This window comes from Scyliorhinus canicula, chromosome 6 (assembly GCF_902713615.1).
Source record: "Scyliorhinus canicula chromosome 6, sScyCan1.1, whole genome shotgun sequence".
Classification (NCBI taxonomy): domain Eukaryota; kingdom Metazoa; phylum Chordata; class Chondrichthyes; order Carcharhiniformes; family Scyliorhinidae; genus Scyliorhinus; species Scyliorhinus canicula.
In genome coordinates, this window is record NC_052151.1 from 118,058,354 (window position 1) to 118,079,712 (window position 21,359).

At 43.1% G+C, this 21,359-nt stretch overlaps 1 protein-coding gene across 1 annotated transcript; it reads right to left on the bottom strand.

Annotated features, from left to right (window-relative positions):
• Positions 1-842: 842 nt before the first annotated feature.
• On the bottom strand, positions 843-19,469 carry LOC119967432 (repulsive guidance molecule A-like). Its single transcript, XM_038799975.1, has 4 exons — positions 19,264-19,469; positions 18,911-19,013; positions 4,187-4,686; positions 843-1,691 (listed from the first exon to the last, which is right to left on the bottom strand). Exons 2-4 carry the CDS (start codon positions 18,993-18,995, stop codon positions 1,059-1,061), a joined length of 1,218 nt encoding a protein of 405 aa, XP_038655903.1. The 5' UTR covers positions 18,996-19,013; positions 19,264-19,469; the 3' UTR covers positions 843-1,058.
• Between the last annotated feature and the right edge of the window lie 1,890 nt (positions 19,470-21,359).

Here is a 21,359-nt window from a genome sequence, read left to right on the forward strand (position 1 = left end):
GAAGATTCGAATGACTATCCTTCAGTGCACATTTTATTTTGCAGGGCAGTGTTCAAGTGGATACTTGACTGTGCAGGCCAGTGTGTGGGTGGATATCTGATAGGGCTGTTTGTGGGTGGATATCTGACAGTCCTGAGTGCAGGCGGATATCTGATAGGGCTGTGTGTAGACATCTTACAGGACTGTGAGCAGGTGGATATCTGACAGAACTGTGTGCAGATGGATATCTGTTGGGCCCGTATGCAGATGGATATCTTACAGGTCTGTGAGAAGGTCTGTGACAGGACCATATGAGGTGGATATCTGACAGACCTGTATGCAGGCGGATATCTGACAGACCTGTATGCAGGTGGATATCTGACAGACCTGTATGCAGGTGGGTATCTGACAGACCTGTATGCAGGTGGGTATCTGACAGACCTGTATGCAGGTGGGTATCTGACAGACCTGTATGCAGGTGGGTATCTGACAAGCCTGTATGTGGGTGGATATCTGACAGGCCATTGTGCAGATCGGTATCTGACAGGAATATGTGTGGGTTGATATCTGACAGACCTGTGTGTGGTTGGATGTCTGATAGGCCTGTGTGTAGATCAATATTTGACAAGCCTGTGTGTGGGTGGATATCTGACAGGCCCCTATGCTGATGGATATATGACAGGCCTGTGTGTGGGTGGATATCTGACAGGCCTGTGTGCAGATGGATATCTGACTGGCCTGTGTGCAGGTCGACATCTGATGGAACGGTATACGATTGGATATCTGACAGTGTGGATATCTGGCATGACCACTGGGGCTATGCGCATTGTTGTATGATTTGATATTTAAAAATGAAACTCTAGTCGATTGTTTCTCGGTTTATTATCAAACATTCACAGGGTCTTGGTGCATTTGATGGAGGCTCAGTCACTAAAGTATCTGTTTTGTATTGACATCCAAAATAGTTGAATAAATCAAGAAATGAAAAACTGCAAGGCTGGTTTTGGTTCACACGTGGGCACTCAGAGTAGGGGAACAGCTATCAGTTCTGAGTTCCGAATCATTCGCTGGCTCTGTACTTAGGCCCCAGGCTTTACATTATTAGTTGCTTGTTGTATAGACAATGACCACAGCACAGAAGCCAACAGAAGCACACAGCAGATCGCCGGCCTTCCAGACACACAGTTCCTGAACACGTGAATTGTCTCCTTATCTGGGTGTAAAATTTTAGCATCTTCCACAGCCCTGAATGCTGCTAATGAAACGTTGGGATTACCAGTCACCAGGATATCAAAGACACAACATTCAAAGTAGACATCTTCCAACAGCAGCCCCTCTTTGCATTTAGCTTTGGCCCCATCTGCAGTGTAAATAGGGGAGTTCAAGGCAAGTCTTTCTGTGAACGGACAGCCTGACACACAGAGCTGCAGGTCCTGTTCCTGTGTGTGTGAGCTGGCGACTTCCTCGGGCATGAGAATACCAATGCCCAGGTGCTGCCCTACCTGCCGCACAATCAGAGTTGTGCCAATGTAACTCGCCTGAATCTCCACATGGCCAGCATCCAACCTTTCCTTGATCACCAGACTGTTGGCCCCATTTCTGTCACCACCATTCACAGACCCATCCACAAATGCAGCCGGAACATTGCCAATTTCAGCTTGATATACTTTCTGGTCAATGCATTCCTTGGAGTTCTTGAAAATAGCAGTAATCTGAAAATCAATGAGAGAAACCATTAACCTCTGCACCTTGCATTCTGTGTCGCTTGCATTTTGTGAATGACTCAAATTCTCACTCTGTCACTCACTTTCTGAAGCATTCCCCTTTTATTCTCAGTCATTCACTCATTCTGTTTGTCATTGACTCTCGGTTGTACAATCATCCTGCTCCTTGCATTCCTTCCCCATCCCATCCGCCCCTCATTTCTCATTCATTTACAGTTTTTATCTCATTCTCTGCTTTTTGCATTCTGTTTTTAACTCACACACATTCTGTATCTCATTGTACCTCTGTTTCTCGCACTCACTGTTCCTTACTTTCACACACACTGCTTACCTTTCACTTGTTCTCAGCTTCTTATGTCCTGCCTATTGTCACTCACACTTCTTCAGGTTTGTCTGCACAAGGCCCACAGGAAAGCCATTGTTGATCTCCCTGTGCGACTCGTGGAGTACATGTTCCCCAGGTTGAGGGCAGAATCCACCCAGCTGGAGATTGTTAAAGACTCCACATGAAAGCCAGCCCAAGCAGGAGCCGCAGTTGTTAGTTGTCCCAACAAGGATTGGATTGGGAGAGAGGTTTTGCCATGGGCAAAGTATTGTACATAGTTCAATAAAGCCTTGTTCCATTACCCCTGGCTTCCCAAGTTACTAAGTTCACAACTCTGTTCTAACCTTGCATTCCCTCATTTTCTGTTCCCCAATTAATGTCTGCTCTTTGTCATTGACTGTCTAATTTACTTACTCCACTTAGTTCACTTATTCTCTGTTCCTCACTTACACCCGAGCAACTATTTTAGCTTGTGGTGGGACTCAGGTGGTCAGGGACCACAGCTGCATCAGGGATGTGTGATTTTAACATCTGGGACGGGGGGGTGGGGATGGTGATGTTGGGGGTGGGGGCACTGAAGGGGGGTACTGAGGGGCTGGAGGTGGGAACTGAGGGGGGAACTGAGGGAAGAGGCCCTTGCCAGCAATTGGGGGGGCCATGCCAGGGATCCAAGAGGGGCTGCAACAGTGTCCTGAGATTGGGGCACCTGTTAAAAATGCGCAACCCACCGCTGGGGAAGAGGGTGCCACTCCACTCCTCGTGGCATGGAGCGGTGGGTCCACCTTGGACTCCTAACCTGGGGAGGGGGGTCTTCTCTGAGCCATTTTGGTAGCTGCAGTCAATATGTGGTAAGTGGAGCGCTTAAAAACAGCTCCATCTGCCAGGATTTTTGGCGCTAACTCCAGCTCCAGGTAAAACACCCATAGGGCCGGGAATTTCTTGGAATTCACACCAGCAGACTGCTGACCCATTAGCATGTCAGGAATTACTCGACAAATCGCGCCCCAACAGGAACGCAAAGCGCATGCAATTAAGTCCCACCGTCAACACTTAATCTCCTTGGTAAAGACAAATGCAAATGCTACCTTAGCCATGCCTCCTGCCTCCATATATGAATCTCCTTTACATCCCTAATTGGCCTCACTCCTCTCTATACCACCCTTTTGCTATTTGTATGCGGAGAGTAGACTTTGGATTTCCTGTTATGTTGGCTGCCAATCTCTTCTTATCTTTCATTGCTGCAATTATTTCTTTTTTCACTTCCCCTCTATCCAGTTTACTAATGGTACAAGCTTAGGTGGTAAAGCAAGCTGTGAGGGGGGCATGTGAGGAATTTGCAAAGCGACATAGATAGATTAAGAGAGTGGGCAGAATGAGGCAAATGGACTGTAATGTGAGACGATTCACTCCAGTGGGAAAAGTAGAAAGACAGAATATTTTTTAAACAGCTAACAAATTATTAAATATGTCTCTGTCCCTTCTGCACAAAATATAGGAAGTTAACAACTAAATATAGCAGGCCATTAGCAAGGCAAATTATATGTCAGCCCTTATTGCAAGGTTCAAGTACAAGAGTAGGGAATCCATGCTGTAAATATACAGGGCTTTGGTGGGACTATACCTGGAGTACTGTGTGCAGTTTTTGTCCCTATATGTAGAATATCCCTTATAGGCAGTGGAACAATGGCCCACTAGATTGATTCCTGGGATTGGAGGGTTGTGCTATGACGAGACATTGAGTAGTACAGGTCAATACTCTGGAGTTTATTAGAATGAGAGGCAAACATATGCGATTCTGAGAGTGCTGTTTCTTCTGGCTAGGGAGTCTAATGCCGGGTCCAGAGTCTCAAGACAAGACATTTAGGATTGAGATTAGGAGAAACTCCTTCACTCGAAGGGTTGTTAATCTTGGGAATTTTCTACCCCAGAGGCCTGTGGATGTTCAGTCATTAAGTTATACATTCAAGGCTGAGAATGCTAGATTTTTGGGCTCTTCGGGAATCCAGGGATAAGAAGCTTCAACAATTGGAAAATTGGAGTTGAAGTCAAACGTTAGCAGTGATCCTATTGAAAGGCAGAGAAGGTTCAATGGGCCATGGGACCCAATCCTGCTCTTATTTCTTATGTTCTAATGTTTAAAACACCTCTCAATCATCACCTTGCTGATTGCTGATATATTGCAATATGGCATGATAGGTACATTGGTCATTTGCACAGATAGGTAATTGTTGTCAATCAATGGCCATGCACCCTGAACTCTGCATGTCTGAAAATCATTGTAAAACGTCCTGATGTGAAGATTTCCAAAGACGCCACAGTGCAGGTAGGTTGGTTTCTGGCGCTGCTTGAAGTAAAAGCTCTTTTCATATTGGCAGGTGTCTGGCAGATGGAAATTCTCCTGATTATCCGCTGGGATGCGTGGACGAGGTAGTGAGACTGCACCTTCCTTGGAGCAATTATGCTGGATCATTAAGTCCTCAATGCCTTGCACAGCAGAATGGTATGTCAGGTCACCACGGCAGAACCAAGCAGTTCGTTGGGTACAGAGTGAGTAAGATCGTAAAGCAATACAATAGTTGACATTTAAAGAATCGTCGAGATGGCTTGTGGCAAAAACATATTCAGAATTGCATCGGAGAATCCTGCATTTCGATATCACTGCAAACGACATTAAGGAGGAAGAATCCTGAGTAACAATGCAGCAAAATATCAACTGGATATATTAATTAATACTTAGACCACAGATACATAAGAGCTGAGGGTAACAATCGCTAATAACATAACAGATACAGTGAGACTGAGAATAAAAATCGTTTATAACACCCATAGGTACACTGGGGCATTTTTTATTCAGTCATCCATTGTGAGCATCTCTGGCAAAGTAAATATTCATTGTCTATCCCAAATTACCTTTTGGAAGGGGACAGTGTGCTGCTTTTTAAATACTGCATGGCCTGCTATGCCATTTGTAAGAGCTCTTCCTGCTTGTTCCCTATGTTCCTATTTATTTTATTTTATTTATATTATTTTATTCAGTGGACCCATAATTGGGATGTGTCTTTAAGCAGAAGATTCAAAGTTGAAGCAGCCTGCTTGACTGGACACTGTGTTCCGAGGTTCCATAGTTTGGAGAGGAGAAACCAGACTCCTCAGCACCGAGTGGATCTTGGGAACCACCTTTGGAGGAATCAGTTTGATTGGTTAACTGGCAACCAGTGGGTTAGCCAGGGACAGTGTTCTGCCTGACAGTGGTCAGTGATTGCTTCCTGGGTGAAGCTTTCTGAGAGAACTTAGCAGACGTCTTTAGACCTTGGAAGAGAAAGAAACTCCCTTTCTCTCTCCCTCTCCTGCTTGCTGAAATGTAAGAATTGCTCTATTGTTCTGAAAGCAGTGATTGTCTGGCACACCCTTTGCTGTAAACTTGAAATGATGCTGCATTTGCAGAGCAAGTAGACAACATTGCCAGAGAAAACCATCTCTAGCCTAGAAGGAAGAAGTACCAAAATGGAAGCTGGAACTTCAGAAAGACATTGACTGGAAGTAATCCCAGTGCATCAAAGATCCTTATCCTTATATTTTTATTTTTATTTTCTTTCCCTTTCCACCACCCTTCCTGCTCTATGTTGTTTGTCTGTATGTGTGGAGAGGGGGCAAGTTAGAAATGGGGGTTTGGGACAGGGGCAGCTGGTCAATTAAATTTTCTGTCTGTTTAATTAAAATACTGTACATAATAAAAGGTTACAAGTCTGGTGACTGTATTTATGGGCTCAACCAAAGACCTCAGGTATTTTCAATAAAATCTAATTTCACCTGTGTTGCGACGCCGGGTCAAGTGGGGCTGGAAAAGTCCACCCACTAGCCCAGGGTGTCATAGATACATAGAATATAGGAGCAGGAGGGGGCCTTTTGACTCTTCGAGCCTGCTCCGCCATTCATCACAATCATGGCTGATCATCCAACTCAATAGCCTAATCCTGCTTTCTCCCCATAGCCTTTGATCCCATTCTCTCCGTGCTATATCCAGCTGTCTCTTGAATATATTCAGTTTTAGCATCAACTACTTTCAGTGGCAATGAATTCCACAGGCTCACCACTCATTGTGTGAAGAAATGTCTCCTTATCTCTGTCCACAATGGTTTACCCCGAATCCTCAGACTGTGACCCCCTGGTACTGGGCACACCCATCATGGGTAACATCTTCCCTGCATCTACCGTGTCTAGTCCTGTTAGAATTTTATAAGTATCTATGAGATCCCCCCTCATTCTTCTGAACTCCAGTGAGAACAATCCCAACCTAGTCAATCTCTCCTCATATGATAGTCCCGCCATCCTGGAATCAGTCTGGTAAACCTCCGCTGCACTCCCTTGAGAGCAAGAACATCCTTCCTCAGAGAAGGAGACAAAAACTGCACACAATACTCCAGGAGTGGCCTCACCAAGTAATCTGCCTTCCTGTTTTTACTTTCAAAGTGAATAACCTCACACTTATTCAAATTATACTGCATCTATCATTGATTTGCCCACTCGCCCAACCTGTCCTGTACAATTGCAGCAACACATCCCTGCTTCTATACTCAAAACCTCTCGCAATGAAGGTCAAAAAACCATTAGCCTTCTTTACCGCCTGCTGCACCTGCATACTTACCTTCAGCGAATTGTGCACAAGGATACCCAGGTCCCGCTGGACACTCCCCTCTCCCAATTTACAACCATTCAGGTAGTAATCTGCCTTCCTGTTTTTACTTCCAAAGTGAATAACCTCACACTTATCCAAATTATACTGCATCTGCCACTGATTTGCCCACTCGCCCAACCTGTCCAGATCATTGGGCAGCACGGTAGCATTGTGGATAGCACAATCGCTTCACAGCTCCAGGGTCCCAGGTTCGATTCCGGCTTGGGTCACTGTCTGTGCGGAGTCTGCACATCCTCCCCGTGTGTGCGTGGGTTTCCTCCGGGTGCTCCGGTTTCCTCCCACAGTCCAAAGATGTGCAGGTTAGGTGGATTGGACATGATAAATTGCCCTTAATGTCCAAAATTGCCCTTAGTGTTGGGTGGGGTTACTGGGTTATGGGGATAGGGTGGAGGTGTTGACCTTGGGTAGGATGCTCTTTCCAAGAGCCGGTGCAGACTCGATGGGCCGAATGGCCTCCTGCACTGTAAAGCCTCTGTAAATGCTGTAGGATCCCTGCATCCTCACCACAATTCACCCTCCCACCTAACTTGGTATCATCTGCAAACTTTGAGATGTTACATTTGTTTCCAAATCATTAACATATATTGTGAATAGCTGTTGTCCCAGCACCGATCCCTGTGGTACCCCACTAGTTACTGCCTGCTAATTTGAAAAGGACCCATTAATCCCTACCCTTGGTTTCTTCTCTGCCAACCAGTTTTCTATCCACCTCAATACATTTCCCCCAATCCCATTCGCTTTAATTTTGCGCAATAATCTCTTTTGCGGGACTTTGTCAAATGCTTTCTGAAAGTCCAAATATACCACATCGACTGGCTCCCCCTTGTCAACTGTACTGGTTACCTCTTCAAAGAACTCCAACGGATTTGTCAAGCATGATTTTCCCTTCATAAATCCATGCTGACTTTGACTGATCCTGCCACTGCTTTCTAAATGTTCCACTATAAAGTCCTTGATAATGGATTCAAGCATTTTCCCCACTACCGATGTTAGGCTTACTGGTCTATAATTCCCTGCTTTCTCTCTACCTCATTTTTGAATATTGGAGTGACATTAGCTACCCTCCAATCTGCAGGGACAGTTCCAGAGTCTATAGAATCCCAGAAGATGACCACCAATGCATCCACTATTTCCAGAGCCACCTCCTTAAGCACTCTGTGATGCAGATTCTCAGGCCCATGAAATTATCCGCCTTCAATCCCATCAGTTTTCCCAGCACCATTTCTCTACTAATGTTGATCTCCCTCAATTCTTCCCTCTTACTAAACCTTTCATTCTCCAACATTTCTGGGATCTGATTTGTGTCCTCTTTTGTGAAGACAGAACCAAAGTATGTATTCAATTGCTCAGCCAATTCTTTGTCCCTTATTATGCATTCCCCTCATGAGTTATTTCAGCGGGGGTTAAGAGTCAATCACATTTCTGTGTGTCTGGAGTAAAATAGAGGCCAAAATAAATTAGGAAAGCAGATTTCCTCTCCTGCAGGATATTCATGAATGATTTTATGATAAGCTGGTAATTTTGTTGCCACCGAATGGACTATACCTGTTCCTATTTTGTATGTACTGATATTAACTTTTTTTAAACTCCAGTTTTATTTAATTAATTAAATTTAAATTTACCACTGCCATAATGGGATTTGAAGTAATGTTTCCCGGTCTCTATCAAGTATAATACCATAAACACCTGTGCTTTCCTTATTAGTTCTTTGGAAATGTGTGTCACTCGCATGCAAGGCCAACATTCTTTGCCCATCCCTTATTGCCCCTGAGAAGGTGGTGGTGAGCTGCCTTTTTGAAACACTACAGTCCATGTGATGTAGGTACTCCCACTGTGCTGTTAAGCAGTGATCTCATTCTGTCAGAAAATTCATTAATAGCATCACTGGTAAATTGGAACTGAGACCACAAAATATTAATAATGCCACATGTAGACTGGAGCTGGGGTAAAATAAATCATTAATTACACAACAGGAGCATTCGAACTGTGACAAAAATTGTTCGTAAGATCACAGGTACACTGGAAACTATGTAAAAATTATTGTTAGAACCCTCATAATACCTACAAGGAGGGACCTATTTGCCTCTCCGTAAGCCTCATGAAACACAAGCTGCCCTGATGAGGGGTGGGGGCCCATCAGCCGGGGTAATTGATTATGGACATAAAAGCTGGCCCAGATAGGTATCTAGGCAGAGAAGCCCTGACTGGGATCTGGATTGTGACCTGTAATTAATTTGCTTTAACAATAAATTGTTTTTGTTATACTCTTGTACCTCACTCCTCTGTGACCGCTGAATTAGCGATGATTGGCGATAAAGTGGAGCTACAATCGGCACTGCTAACCATTTGAAGCACAGCTACCTAGTCTCGACAGACCGGGATAAGGTTTGTACCATTTGAAAAATGTCGCTCTTTGGAAGACTCAATGTGTTTGACGCAAGCATGGAGGACTGGATGCAATACGCAGAGCGTATACGCTATTTCTTTTAAGGCTAACACTATAGTTGGAGATGGGCGACAGACTGTGATTCTTCAGACCACCTGTGGGGCCCCTACTTTTAACATTATAACAAACCTGATATACCCCACAGCCCAGGACTCCAAGACATTCGAAGAGCTGGTGACATTGGTGGCAAACCACTAGGACACCGAGCCATCGGCCATATTGCAGTGGTACAATTTCAATAAAAATGAGAGGACCCCAGGGGAGTCTATCACCTAGTTCCTGACATGCTTATGAACATTTGCTGAAATCTGCGACTATGGCCCATCCCTTCTCGAGATTTTAAAAATAATTTTTCGGGATATAGGCGTCGCTGGTTAGGCCAGCATTTATTGCCCTAGTTGCCCTTCAGTAGATGGTGATGAGTTGCCTTCTTGAACTGCTGAAGTCCTTGGAGTGTCAGTACACCCACTGTGCTGTTAGGGAGGGAGTTCCAGGACGTTGCCCTAGCAACAATGAAGGAACAGCGATATATTTCCAAATCAGGGTGGTGAGAGTACAGGTGGTGCGGTTCCCAGGTATCTGCTGCTCTTGTCCTTCTGGATTATGCAGGACCAGCTGATTTGTGGAGTGAACAACATGGCGACCCAGCAGAGGTTGCTGGCCAAGCGTTGTTGGACCTTAGCAAAGCCGTGCAGATGTCCCCTTCATAGGAAAGGGCGGAGAAGGGAGTTCCAGAACTCCAGGGGCCATCGAAGATGGAAGTAAACAGGATGGGACCCGCACCATCCTGGTGTATGGTGCCACTCAGGACTCCACCCTGTGCCGTGCACCGTTGAGGCCAGGTCCGTGGGTCTAGGACCGCAAAAGCCAGGAAGGACTCGTCCCCCGAATCAGTAGAGGGAGACCGTATATGGTGCGGCACTTGTGGCCAGAGTAGCTGCGGGGAAAGAAAACCCCAGGGCAGCCAGCCAGAGGCAAACGGCAGCAGATGGCCTGGACATTTCACGTGACCTAACCCAAGGATATAGACTGTATGCAAATTAACTGTATTGCAGCGCGAGGCGTTTCGCCCTTTCGGATGAACGGGCATCTCCTAGAGATGGAGTTGGACACGAGAATTGCAGTTTCAGTCATCGGGAAACAGATGTTCAAGAAAGTTAGGACCCAGGTGCAATGGCGGAGTCTGTGGGACACAGAAGGGAGACTTGCGACCTATACAGGGGAACCCTTCACCGCTGCTGGGACAACAATGGCCCTGATGTCCTATGTCCAGCAATCCATTCGGCTGCCTTTAATTATAGTGAAGTGCCCAGGATTAAGCCTACTGGCCTCCGCTTGGACTGACAGCGGATCTTTCGGATGGGCGCCAGAGGACTATACGAGGTGTTGGGAAAGTACCCTGATGTTTTCAAGCAGATTTGGGTAAGTTCAAGGGAGCCATGGCCAAAATACAAGCGGACCCTGAAGCACAGCCAAAGTTTTTCCTGGCCCTCCTGGCACTACTGGCGAAAGGCGAGATGGAACTCAGCCAACTCAAGGGCCTTGGGATCAACTGGCAAGTGCGGTTCACCAATTGGACAGTGCCGGTAGTCTCCGTACCTAAGACAGATAAAACAGTTTGACTGTGCGGCGATTATAAGTTCACCGTGAAAAAGGCTTCCTGTTTGGACCAGTACCCGATGCCACGATTTGAAGATTTGTTTGTGAAATTGGCTGAGGGTTATTCGTTTACTCAGCCCGACATGAGCCACGCGTATCTCCAGCTGGAGCTGGACTCAGAGTCCAGAAATTATGTTACTATTAATACACACAAGGGCCTTTACGAATATACAAAGCTGCCATTTGGAGCATCGTCAGCTTGTGCCACTTTTCAACGGGTCTTGGAAAACATCTTGCGAGGGCTGCCACATGTGGTGGTTTATTTGGACGACTTCTTGGTCACCGGAGCCACGGAGTGAGAGCATCAGAGCAAGCTAGACAAGATCCATTGCCGATTTTCTCAAATGCGTGTCCCCCTCAAGAGGGAGGAGATGTGTTTTCCATTCTACTTGGGACACAGCATCGACCAGAATGGCACCCAGTAGCGGAGAAGGTACGATCGATTGGACATTCTCTCATTCCGGAAAATGCAACTGAACTGCACTCCTTTATAGGACTCATAAATTATTACAGGAAAAGTATTTGTGGCCTGGTGACCATACTCACTTCTTTACATGCTTTGTTGAAAAAGAACCTGGAGGCCACACGAAGAGCATCTCAGAGGAAGCCTTTGCCCAGGTAAAAAGACAATTGACATTGTCCGGACTGTTGATGCATTTTGACCCCGGCAAACGTGCGATGCCTTCCCATACGGTATTGGTGCCGTATTGTCACAGCGCATGGACGGTGGTAGAGAATGGCCGATCGCATTTTCAACCAGTGCACAGAGTAATTACGCTCAGATTGAAAAGGAGAGTTTGGCATCGTCTTCATGGTGAAAAATGTCCACTAGTACATATACAGATGTCATTTCACTATCGCGACAGACCACAAGCCGTTACTGGGACTCTTTAAGGAAGACAAAGCAATTCTGCCGATAGTGTCTGCCAGGATCCAAAGGTGGACCCAATTATCAGCACAGAACGAATATACATTCGAGCATTGCCTAAAGACGCAAATTGTGAACACAAATGCGTTAAGCAGGCTCTGCTGCCGACGGGCTGCCTGCCTCCTTCAAGCCTGAGTAGTGATAACCCACACCCCCCAGGCGATCATCAAGAAAGCAGAGTTCTGCATCATGATACATGCCCCAATTCCAGCCCCACAGGCACTGAAAGTGCAGTCGTGGGTGAAGAAGAACAGGCACCCTCTTGCTTCACTTTCCTCACACAGGTCTTCAGACTTTGTGAGAAGGGATTTTTAACCCTCACGTGAGTTAGCCACCCCCCACCCCCCTGCTGTAAGCCTTGTGGAATACGAGCTTCCCCAATGAGCAGTGGGGGCCTAATAGCGGGGTAACAGATTACGGACATAAAAACTGGCCCAGATAAGGGCATAGGCAGAGAAGACCCGGCTGGGACCTGGATGGTGACCTGTAAATAATTCCCTTGAACAATAAATTGTTTTTATTATGCTCTCGTACCTGTCATGAGAATGTCACTTTAAGAAATGTTTGGCTGCTTATGTTACTGCAATGATGTCAGAGTGTGGGTGGAGCTGAGTTTCACTTTGAGAAAGGCTTGGGTGTGTCTGCGTCTTTTTGGTTTGGTTTTCAGTGTTGGAGCTGAAGCCAGACAAAGCAGGTGTACTGCTGTTCTCTCTGCCATGAAAAGACTATCTCTTGATTATTTGGTGAATTCAGAATTATAAATGTTCTCAGCAGTGAATGTAAAGCTGATGTGCTTCTGTTAAAAGGTATTTCTTTTGTCTCCTGGATGGTGTTTGGGAAGTTATTAAGGATTATTTAGTGTTGTATTCTTTGGGGGTTTGTATTTGAATTGATGGTTGCTAAGATGTTCACTGTATGTTATAAAAAGGTCAACTTGAATTCATAGAATAAACATTGTTTTGCTTTAAAAAATACTTTTCCATTTCTGCTGCACCACAGCTGTAGAGTGGGCCGTGTGCTCCCCATACCACAATCTAGTAAAAGTTGTGGGTCAGGTGAACTCCATGATACACTTTGGGGTTCTCTAAGCCCTGGGCCATAACAAATTGTGGGTTCGAGGGGGATAAAAGTCGATCTATTGGATTGGCTTAGTAAACTTAAAGACAGTGAGGGGTGAGCATATTGTGGTTGCTTTTCAGGTGTGGTATTTTAGTTTCAGTCAGGAGTGTGTTGTGGACAATGGCTCTTTCAGAGCCTCTGAGGTTTTTGGGGGTGGAGACGGTCACATGCAGTACCTTACGGACAAAGACTAAAAGCAGACTGTTAGATTTGGCAAAAACATTGCAGTTAACATTACCTGACAAAATGCGAAAGGATGAGGTAATTATGGCGGTGGCTAAGCATTTAAAGTTGCCTGAAATACAGTTTGACACATAGGAAATGGCAAAAATTCAGTTACAACTTAAACAAATGTAACATGAGAAAGAATTAAAGCAGATTGAATACAAAAAAGAGAGCGAGGAAAAAGAAAGAGAAAGGGAGATACAGATCAGGGAAAAAGATAAAGAGAAAGAGTTTGAACTTCAGAAAATGGCCATGAAACATGACAGTCAGTTAAAAGTGGCAGGCGTAAAGGGAAAGAGTTGGATGATGGTGATGAGGATAGTGAAAAAGAGCGTCAAAGTCGAAGGCTTGGTGGGAATCTATTTAAATATGTCCAAGCATTGCCAAAGTTTGATGAGAAGGAGGTAGAAGCTTTTTTCATTTCATTTGATAAGGTAGCTAAACAGGACATGTGGGTATTACTGATTCAAACAAAGCTGGTAGGTAGGGCAAGTGAAGTATTTGCATCACTATCAGAGGAGGTATCTGAGTCATGTGAGGAGGTGAAAAAATCCATCTTAGTTGCATATGAACTAGTGCCTGAAGCCAACAGACAAAGGTTTAGAAATTCAAGAAAAGAACCTGGTCAAACATGGATGGAGTTTGAAAGGATCAAACAGAGTAATTTTGATAGGTGGATGAGGGTTTTGAAAATAGACCAAACGTATGAAGCTCTCAGAGAAATTATATTGGAGGAGTTTAAAAGTTCAATTCCTGATGTAGTAAGAACTCATGTGGAAGAACAGAGGGTTAAAATTACAGGATTAGCAGCAGAAATTGCAGATGATTATAAATTAGTTCATAAATCAAAGTTTGGTTTCCGCCATCAGTTTCAGCCTGTGAGGGATAGAAACTGGGGACATGAGAAATGCTCAAGTGGTAAAGGTAAAGGTGATCTGATGGGAGATAAGGAGAATGTACCTCAGATTTTTTTTTAAATCCAGGAGGGTGGAAGAGACATGAAAAGTTTCAAATGTTTTCACTGTAATAAACTAGGCCATGTAAAGTCACAGTGTTGGTGGTTGAAGAAAAGCACTGGGAAGGCTGATGGGGTAACACATGATAAGACAGTGGGGTTTGTTAAAGTGGTAAGGGAAAGCCCAAGTGAAGCGAAGGAAGTGCAAACGATTGTACAGCCTGATCAAGAGGTGATTGATAAGAAGGTGCCAGATCTCTTTGAAGAATTTACTTGCATGGGGAAAGTTTACTCATGTGTATCAGGAGGAGCAGGTAAAGAAGTCACAATTTTAAGAGATACGGGAGCTAGTCAATCATTAATGGTAAGAGATGAGTAGTTATGTAGTTTGGGAAGAATGTTGCCAGAAAAGGTGGTAATATGTGGAATTCAGGGTGAGAGGAGTAGTGTTCCATTATATAAGGTAAGGTTGGAAAGTCCAGTGAAGTGTGGTGAAGTGGTAATAGGAGTAATAGAGAAACTATCTTGTCCAGGAATACAGTTTATCTTGGGTAATGATACAGCTGGATCGCAGGTGGGAGTGACGCCTACTGTGGTTGATAAGCCAGTGGAAAATTAGACTACTGAAGTGTTCAAGGACGAACATCCTGGGATTTTTCCGGATTCTGTAGTAACAAGATCACAAAGTCACAGGTGAAGAGAAGAGGAGAAATCAAAGAGTGAAGATGAAGTTGAAGTGCAATTATCAGAAACGATTTTTGATCAGATGGTTGAAAAAGAACAAGAACAGGTGGAGGATGAGGCGCATATTTTTAGTTCAAGAAAATTGGTGGAGTTACAACAGAAAGATGTAGAAATAAAACGGATGTATCAGAAAGCATACACGGAAGAGGAATCTGAGTGAATACCAGAGTGTTATTACCATAAAAGTGTTGTCTTGATGAGGAAATGGAGACCTTTACATATACAGGCGGATGAAAAGTGGGCAGAAGTTCATCAAGTAGTATTGTCGGTAGGGGATAGAAAGGAGGTGTTGCGAGTTGCACATGAGGTACATTTGGGAATAAGGAAAACTCGAGCGAAAATCGAGAAACATTTTTATTGGCCTGGACTACATAAAGATGTAGTTAAATTTTGTTGATCATGTCACACATGTCAAGTGATAGGGAAACCTCAAGCAGTGATAAAACCAGTGCCCTTAATACCCATTCCAGCATTTGAGGAACCTTTTACAAGGGTACTAATTGATTGCGTAGGACCGCTTCCAAAAACAAAAAGTGGGAATCAATATCTTTTAACCATAATGGATGTGTCTACTAGGTTTCCAGAGGCCATTCCAGTACGTAATATTACAGCTAAAAAGATTGTGGATTAGTTACTTAAATTCTTTACACGATATGGACTCCCCACAGAAATACAATCGGATCAAGAATCAAATTTCACCTCGAGGTTGTTCCAAGAAGTTATGGATAGCTCAGGAATAAAACAATTTAATCAACTGCATACCCTCCAGAATCGCAGGGAGCGTTGGAAAAGTGGCATAAGACATTAAAGACAATGTTGAGGGCTTATTGTCAAGATTATCCTGAGGATTGGGATAAATGAATGCCATTCGTACTGTTTGCAATTAGAGATGTACCTAATGAGTGAACCAAATTCAGTCCTTTTGAACTACTTTTTGGTCATGAGGTAAAAGGACCACTTAGATTGATTAAGGAAAAATTGGTGAGTGAGAAATCGGAAATTACATTATTGGATTACGTGTCAAATTTTAGGGAACGATTAAATAGAGCAGGTGAATTGGCGAGATAACATTTAAAAGTCGCACAAAATGTGATGAAACGGGTAGCGTACAAGAAATCCAAAGTTCGTAGTTTTGCCAGTGGAGATAAAGTTTTAGTATTGTTACCAGTGGTAGGTGAACCTTTAAAGGTTAGGTTTTGTGGACCTTCTCAGATTGAAAAGAAATTAAGTGAGATGAATTACGTGGTAAAAACACCAGATAGAAGGAAGACTCACCGAGTATGTCATGTGAACATGCTTAAAAGGTACTTTGAAAGGGAAGGAGAGAAAAAGGAGGAGGTTTTAATGATTCTAACTCAAAGTGTCGAACCAAATCCAGATGACTTGGAATTTGACATACCTCAAATTAAATTGGAAAATGAGGATGTTCTTAAAAATTAGGATACATTGTTGAGTTACCTTCCAGAGGAAATGAACTGACCTGAAAGAGTTATTTGTATCACATGGGCAAGTTTGTGGAGAAAAATTGGGAAGTATTAAAATGGCTATACATGATGTAGATGTGGGAAATGCTATTCCAATCAAACAACATCCATAGAGACTTAACCAAAAGATTAACGAAGACATTGAGAGTATGCTTAAAAATGGCATAATTGAAGTGGGCTGCAGCCAATGGAGCTCACCCATAGTGATGGTACCAAAACCGGACAGTACCCAACCGGGACTATAGAAAGGTTAATGCAGTTACAAGAACAGACTCTTATCCTATCTCACGTTTGGAGGATTGCACTGTGAAAGTGGGACAGTCAGCTTTTATTTCCAAATTGGATTTACTTAAAGGTTACTGGCAGGTACCTTTATCCGAATGGGCGAAGCAGGTTTCAGCTTTTGTGGCTCCAGATGGTATATACCAATTTAAAGTTATGCCATTTGGAATGGAAAATGCCCCAGCCACATTTTAACGGTTAACTAACAAAGTTGTTTCAGGATTACCCCATTGTGCAGTATACATTGACGATCTGGTAATTTTCACCCAGACATAGAAAGAACATTTAAAACGTCTGATGGAGTTATTCGATCGACTTCAAGAGGCGGGTTTGGTGATAAACCGCACCAAAAGTGAATTTGGAAAAGCCCAAGCCACTTTCCTTGAGGAGTTTCCGATACCCTCAAAATCAAAAACAAAAATTTCAGTGGACAGCGGACTTTCAACAGGCATTTGATGGCCTGAAAGCTGTGATAACCAATGCTCCTGTGTCGGAGAATTACAAGGGACTCTGCGATCAGATTGAACTAAAGTATCTGACTTTAAAGAGAAATGCCGAGGCATAGAGAAATGGATGGATTGTGCAGAGACCTTCTTGTTCAGAGACTGTTAATTGAGAGGGATTCCAGTTGGAGGAAGAAGAACAAAAAAAATGGACTATATTATTATACGTGTTTGTGTGCGTTGTTTTTTGAAACAAAAAAGTATATTTACTGTGTGCATTTCTTAAAGGATAGTGAGAAGGTGAAAAATGAAACCATCCTGAAGTTGATGGTTTAATTTTTTTTCTTGGGGGAAGGTGTCATGAGAATGTCACTTTAAGAAATGTTTGGCTGCTCATGTTACTGCAGTGATGTCAGAGTGTGGATGGAGCTGAGCTCTGGCTCTGTTTTTTTAGTTTCACTTTGAGAAATGCTTGGGTGTGTCAGTGCCTTTTTGGTTTCATTTTCAGTGTTGGAGCTGAAGCCAGACAAAGCAGGTGTACTGCTGTTCTCTCTGCCATGAAAAGACTATCTCTTGATTATTTGGTGAATTCAGAATTATAAATGTTCTCAGCAGTGAATGTAAAGCTGATGTGCTTCTGTTAAAAGGTGTTTCTTTTGTCTTCTGGATGGTGTTTGGGAAGTTATTAAGGATTATTTAGTGTTGTATTCTTTGGGGGTTGTATTTGAATTGATGGTTGCTAAGGTGTTCACTGTATGTTATAAGAAGGTCAACTTGAATTCATAGAATAAACATTATTTTACTTTTAAAAATACTTTTTCATTTCTGCTGTACCACACCTGTAGAGTGGGCCGTGTGTTCCCCATACCACAATCTATTAAAAGTTGTGGGTCAGGTAAACTTCATGATACACTTTGTGGTTCTCTAAACCCTGGCCCATAACATACCTGACTCCTCTGTGACCACTAAAATTATTAATAACACTGAATTCAGTGTAGGACTGAGGGTAAATCATTAATAATACTGCAAGCACCTGTCTCTCCCCCATCACAACCTTTCCCCAGTCTTCCCACCTTTTGTAAAAACAACTGCATCCAATGTTTATCGGAACATTGCGTTCCCACTCATCCTAAACTTTAAAGTCATTCTTTGGCTTCTTCCTTAACTCTGCTCCATGTATGTGACGAATTTCATTTTTGAGTGGTACAGTAAAATTGTTAAAGTCTGTGCAATGTGTGGCTTTGCATGGTGAGTCTCCAAAGCACGATGTCAACAATGTCGCAAGGGTTCAAGTCCCACTCCAGGGCTTGAACAGAAAAATGCTGGTACTCCATAACAGTTTTGAGGGAATTCTGTGTTGTTGGAGGTGAGAGATGTTAAAGCAATTGTGAACATGAATCATTCCATGGCACTCTCTCAAAGGGTCATTATGTATCCCCCAATCAATACAGATTATCTAGTCAGTAACACATTGCTGTTTGGAGGAGTTTGTATCGTGCATATTGCCGACGGCATTTCCTAAATTCAAACAGTGACTACATCTCAAAAATACATGATTGGCTGTGAAGTTCTTTCAGACAACAATGGTCGTGAAAAATGTTCCATAAATGTGAGTTTTTCTTGAATGAATCCTGACCCAGAATATAAGAATCAACCTCTTTGTAGCATCATCTACTCAAACTCACTAAAGTAGATTTTGTACAATAGTGTAAAACAGGAGACAGTGAGTTTGCAGCTTGTTTTACATCCCTCGATTTTTATTTTGATTGAAGTCAAGTTGTAGGTACACTCCTACATGTATTTGCTTGCATCATATCATAATTGTGAGCATGTGCATGCACATGCAGAGAAACACACATTTACAATTCATTCTCAGTGTGAACTGTAATTAAGATATTTACCTGTATTACAGAAATGGTAGACCAGCACGATCCTGAGTGCAATAAGTCGCGATTTCTGTGAAGTACAGCAGCTGAACATCTCCATCGTTTTCAATGTGTACCTCTGAGCAATAGAGCAAAGAGCAAAGAGTCATTTACCCTGATATTCAAACCATACACCATCGTTGTCTCTCACATTGCACCCCAGCTACACCATCATTACCCCACACGCTGCTCCCAGATGCCATCATTACCCCCTCACAATCCACTCACACACACACTAGATTATTTGCACCTGCAGTGGATGCAGTGCTCACATGCAGCTGTGAATAGACGTTCATGTGGAAACGTGTCAGATTAGTTGTCTACTTACAATCTTATTCGCTGCTTATTCCTTTGTCGTGCTTGATCTTTTCTCATTTTACGTTTTTATTACTTTTGGTTGGTCTTCCTAAATGATGTCTCCATTCCATTTTTAAACAATTACCTAAAATATTCAGGTACAGTTAATACTGTCAATGTGCTCTTTCAGCGCTGACAGAAGGTGCACTCCATATATCTCTGGACTTTATCTGTTCAAAGAAAGTGAAATGTCTAGTTCTGTGTAAATATGCAGAATAGATAATAATTAATCTATGATGTACTTTTCATTATTGTGAAAGAAAAGTGAAGCAGCCAAGGTCCACTATGCCAAATAGCAACTGGCCTGAAAAACAGAGGAAAGATCAGATAAATGAGCAAGTATTAGAACTGACATCAAGCTTGATGTTTAAAACTGAAGGAGATAAGCATTCCAACCAACCTGGAATCTAGAGAGAGAAATTAGCTGCAGGGAAAGAGATTGCAATGAGTTTTGATGTTTTCTTGGCAAAGAAAAAGTATGAAGGAAGAGAGTTTAAAAGAGGTTATTTTGATCTTTGCCTGAAGCAAGTAGCTTCCACCTGAAAATGACTAAACCTCATCAGCCAAGAGCATCATTAGCATAAGGATTGATTTTACCTGCAGCAGGAATCATGGTTGTGGCTGATGACCCTCTTGGGGATTGAGGGCCAGATTTGAATCTCCAATTCTTATTTACATGCTCCAGCTCTCAAGCAGGCAGGAGTTACGTTTTTGCCAGAGGATTGGCGTCATAATTGATACGGACCCATAAAAACCATTCCCAGCGAGGTAGGTTGGCAAGTATGGAGGTGTCTCACAAGTCCTTTTCAGGGGGCAGGGTGGAAAAAGCTCTGTGTAGGGGAGGCCCAAGTCTATTTTTGACCCAAGAACCTTTAATTGTAAGAGAAAACACTTAATGGTTCTGGACCTTGGATTCTCCCAGCTTTTGCTGAATGACCAGGACCTTACAAGCTCAAGTAGTGTCCAACATTAACATTACACTGGTAATTCCGGGACAAGCAGCCTTCACATACACCTGCAGACAAGTTGATAAAAAATTATGTGGGTGAGAATAAATCAGGAACATGTTGCAAATTCCCATATCTGCTTTGCATGTGACATGTCCCCACACCCACACTGTTCGAACGAGGGAGGTGAATATCAGCTCTAAAGAATTGATTAAAAATTACAAAAAGAAACCGGCTATCTGACCCAACCAGTTCACGTTAATGTTTATCCTCTACAAAAGCATTTTATCCATTCATTCTGCTTCCACATTCCCTCATCCTCTTTTTTCCCATCTTGTTTCCCTCATCTACCATATCCCATCTAATCTCGCAAAATGATGTCATTTCTGCCACAAACATGAATCCTGGAAGTGAATTTCACAGCCATAAAGACATTTCTCTTGCTGTCGCTTCTGAATTTCTTCCATTTAATCTTGTACTTATGGTCCCTGTTATATTATAGACCCCTTGACTGCTTGAAACTGGCGATCTAACCTGTTGTTTTCTTCAATAATTTTAAAGGTTTCTGTCAAATTGCCTCATCATCTGCATTGATATAATGATAAAATATTCTAATTCACCATATTTATATTTTTCATACCAAGCAACCTTAGAAGGAATTTGTGTTGTCGCCTCTCTAAACCGTCAGTCACCATCTTTTAGTGTGGAGCCTAATACTGCACACAGTGGTCATGTTAACTTGAGATGCTGCCTTTAATAGCATGAAACCTATATTCCCAAATGCCTCAGCTACTTCACAGCAAGACTGCTGGCAGTCAGAGATGTCTGATTCTGTAACATGCAAGTCTGAGGAAGTATGAATATGCAAACATGTGAACAAGGTGCAGGGGTAGGCCATTCGGCCCCTCATGCCTACTCTGCCATTTAATTAAATCATGATTAATCTCATAGTTACCTTAAATCTGCATCCCACCTACCCCTGATAAACTATCTCCCCCTTGCTCACCAAGAATCTTTCTGCCTTTGTCTTAAAAATATTCAAAGCCACTGATTCGACAACCTTTTCAGGACGAAAGTTCCAAAGACTCCATGACCCTTTGAGAGATAAAAATTTCACCTCA